Below are 1,511 nucleotides of genomic sequence, written 5' to 3' on the forward strand. Positions count from 1 at the left end.
CCGCGGGCCCGGGGTCGCTGCTCCGCATGTTCGCGGCGCCGTCGCGCAAGGCCGCGGCGGCCCGCGTCGCGCGGGGGCCCCGGGGCTTCGACGTCGGCGCGCCCGCGCCCGTCGCGGAGGCGGACCTGGAGCCGCCGCGGCCGCTCTGGGACCTCTCGGACGCGGGCTGCCGCGCGGGAAGCAACCAGTGGCGTGGACCGGTCCAGCGAAACTTCGGACCTCTCTCTCTCGGTCGCATCCGAGTCGTCGCGGCCGATTTTTGGACGGGTCGTTGTTCTCTCGGCGAGTTCTGAAAACCGATGTCGAGACCGTGCGACTCCATGCAGATTGGAGTCGTGTCGAATATGTGTGTTTCCTGCGCAGGCGGGCTGGCTGCGCTCCGCGCTCGCGGGCATCCGGGACATGGAGCGGCGCTGGAGGGAGGCGAACGCGCCGGGCCTGCGCGCCGCCGCGCGGCGGCGGGCCCGGCTCGCGGGCGCCGGCGGACAGACGCGCCGGGACGGGACGACGCTCGGGCTCCTCGCGGCGCTCGGGGGCACCTTCGACCTCGACGTCGTCGCGTCGGACCCGGCGAGCGGCGCGGAGCGCACGCTCGACACGCTCTCCTGGCGCCAGCTCGCGTCCCTCGCGCCGCTGGAGCGCGTCGGCGAGCTGCCGCAGTCGCCCGCGGTCGCCGCGGGCCTCGAGCGCGGCGGCGCCGTCGCCTGGGGCGCCGGGGACCGCGCGGAGCACCACCTCCTCCTGCTCCACGCCCTCGCGGCGCTGGACCCGGCGGCGCGCTTCTTCGACGACGCCGGCGCGCCCGCGCCCGCGGCGCCGCCGGGGCCCGCGCCCGCGGCGTTCGCGTTCCCGGACCTCGCGCCCGCCGAGGGCGCGGCGGGCGACTCCACGTTCGTCGCGCTCCGCCGCTCCTCCGTCGCCCGGGCGCGCGCGGTGCGGCGGGACGCGGGCAACGCCAAGCTCGCCGCGGGCCGCGGCAAGCTCGCCGCGCTCCTCGCCTTCCGGGCCGCGGCGCCCGCGCCCGCGCCCGCCGGCGCGCCGTCGCCCGCGCCCGCGCCCGCGCCGTCGCCCGCGGCCTCGCCCGCGCCGTCGCCGTCGCCCGCGGCCGCGCCGTCGCCGTCGCCGTCGCCCGCGGCCGGGCTCGGCGAGGCGCCCGTGCCGCCCCTGGACTGGTGGGACGAGCCGCCGTTGTATTAACTTACCGTCGGGGGCGCCGCGGCCGCCGGCGAGGGGGCCGGAGCTCGTCACGGTCCGCGTCTTCGAGGACGCGCGGCCGCCGACGGACGTTCGTGGCTGCGCCGGCACGACACTTACGCCGACTCGAGCGCTTCGCTCACGCGGCGGCGAGCCTGAGGTCCGCGAGGAGGAAGACCCTCGTCCCGCGCGCGTCCGCGGCGCGGAGCGTCGCGGCGACGGCGTCGCCGGGCTCGGCGGCCGCGAGCGCGCGCGCGGCGGCCGCCGGCAGCGCGCGGCGCGGCGCGAGGGCGTCGAGCTCGCCCGTGTCGTCGACA

The 1,511-nt window shown here is 79.9% G+C and overlaps 1 protein-coding gene across 1 annotated transcript; it reads left to right on the forward strand.

The window, feature by feature from the left end:
- Positions 1-26: 26 nt before the first annotated feature.
- AURANDRAFT_69326 (hypothetical protein) lies at positions 27-1,197 on the forward strand (the record flags this gene model as incomplete). Its single annotated transcript, XM_009045093.1, has 2 exons — positions 27-200; positions 364-1,197. 2 exons carry the CDS (start codon positions 27-29, stop codon positions 1,195-1,197), a joined length of 1,008 nt encoding a protein of 335 aa, XP_009043341.1.
- Between the last annotated feature and the right edge of the window lie 314 nt (positions 1,198-1,511).

This window comes from Aureococcus anophagefferens (genome assembly GCF_000186865.1).
Source record: "Aureococcus anophagefferens unplaced genomic scaffold AURANscaffold_1422, whole genome shotgun sequence".
NCBI lineage: Eukaryota > Pelagophyceae > Pelagomonadales > Pelagomonadaceae > Aureococcus > Aureococcus anophagefferens.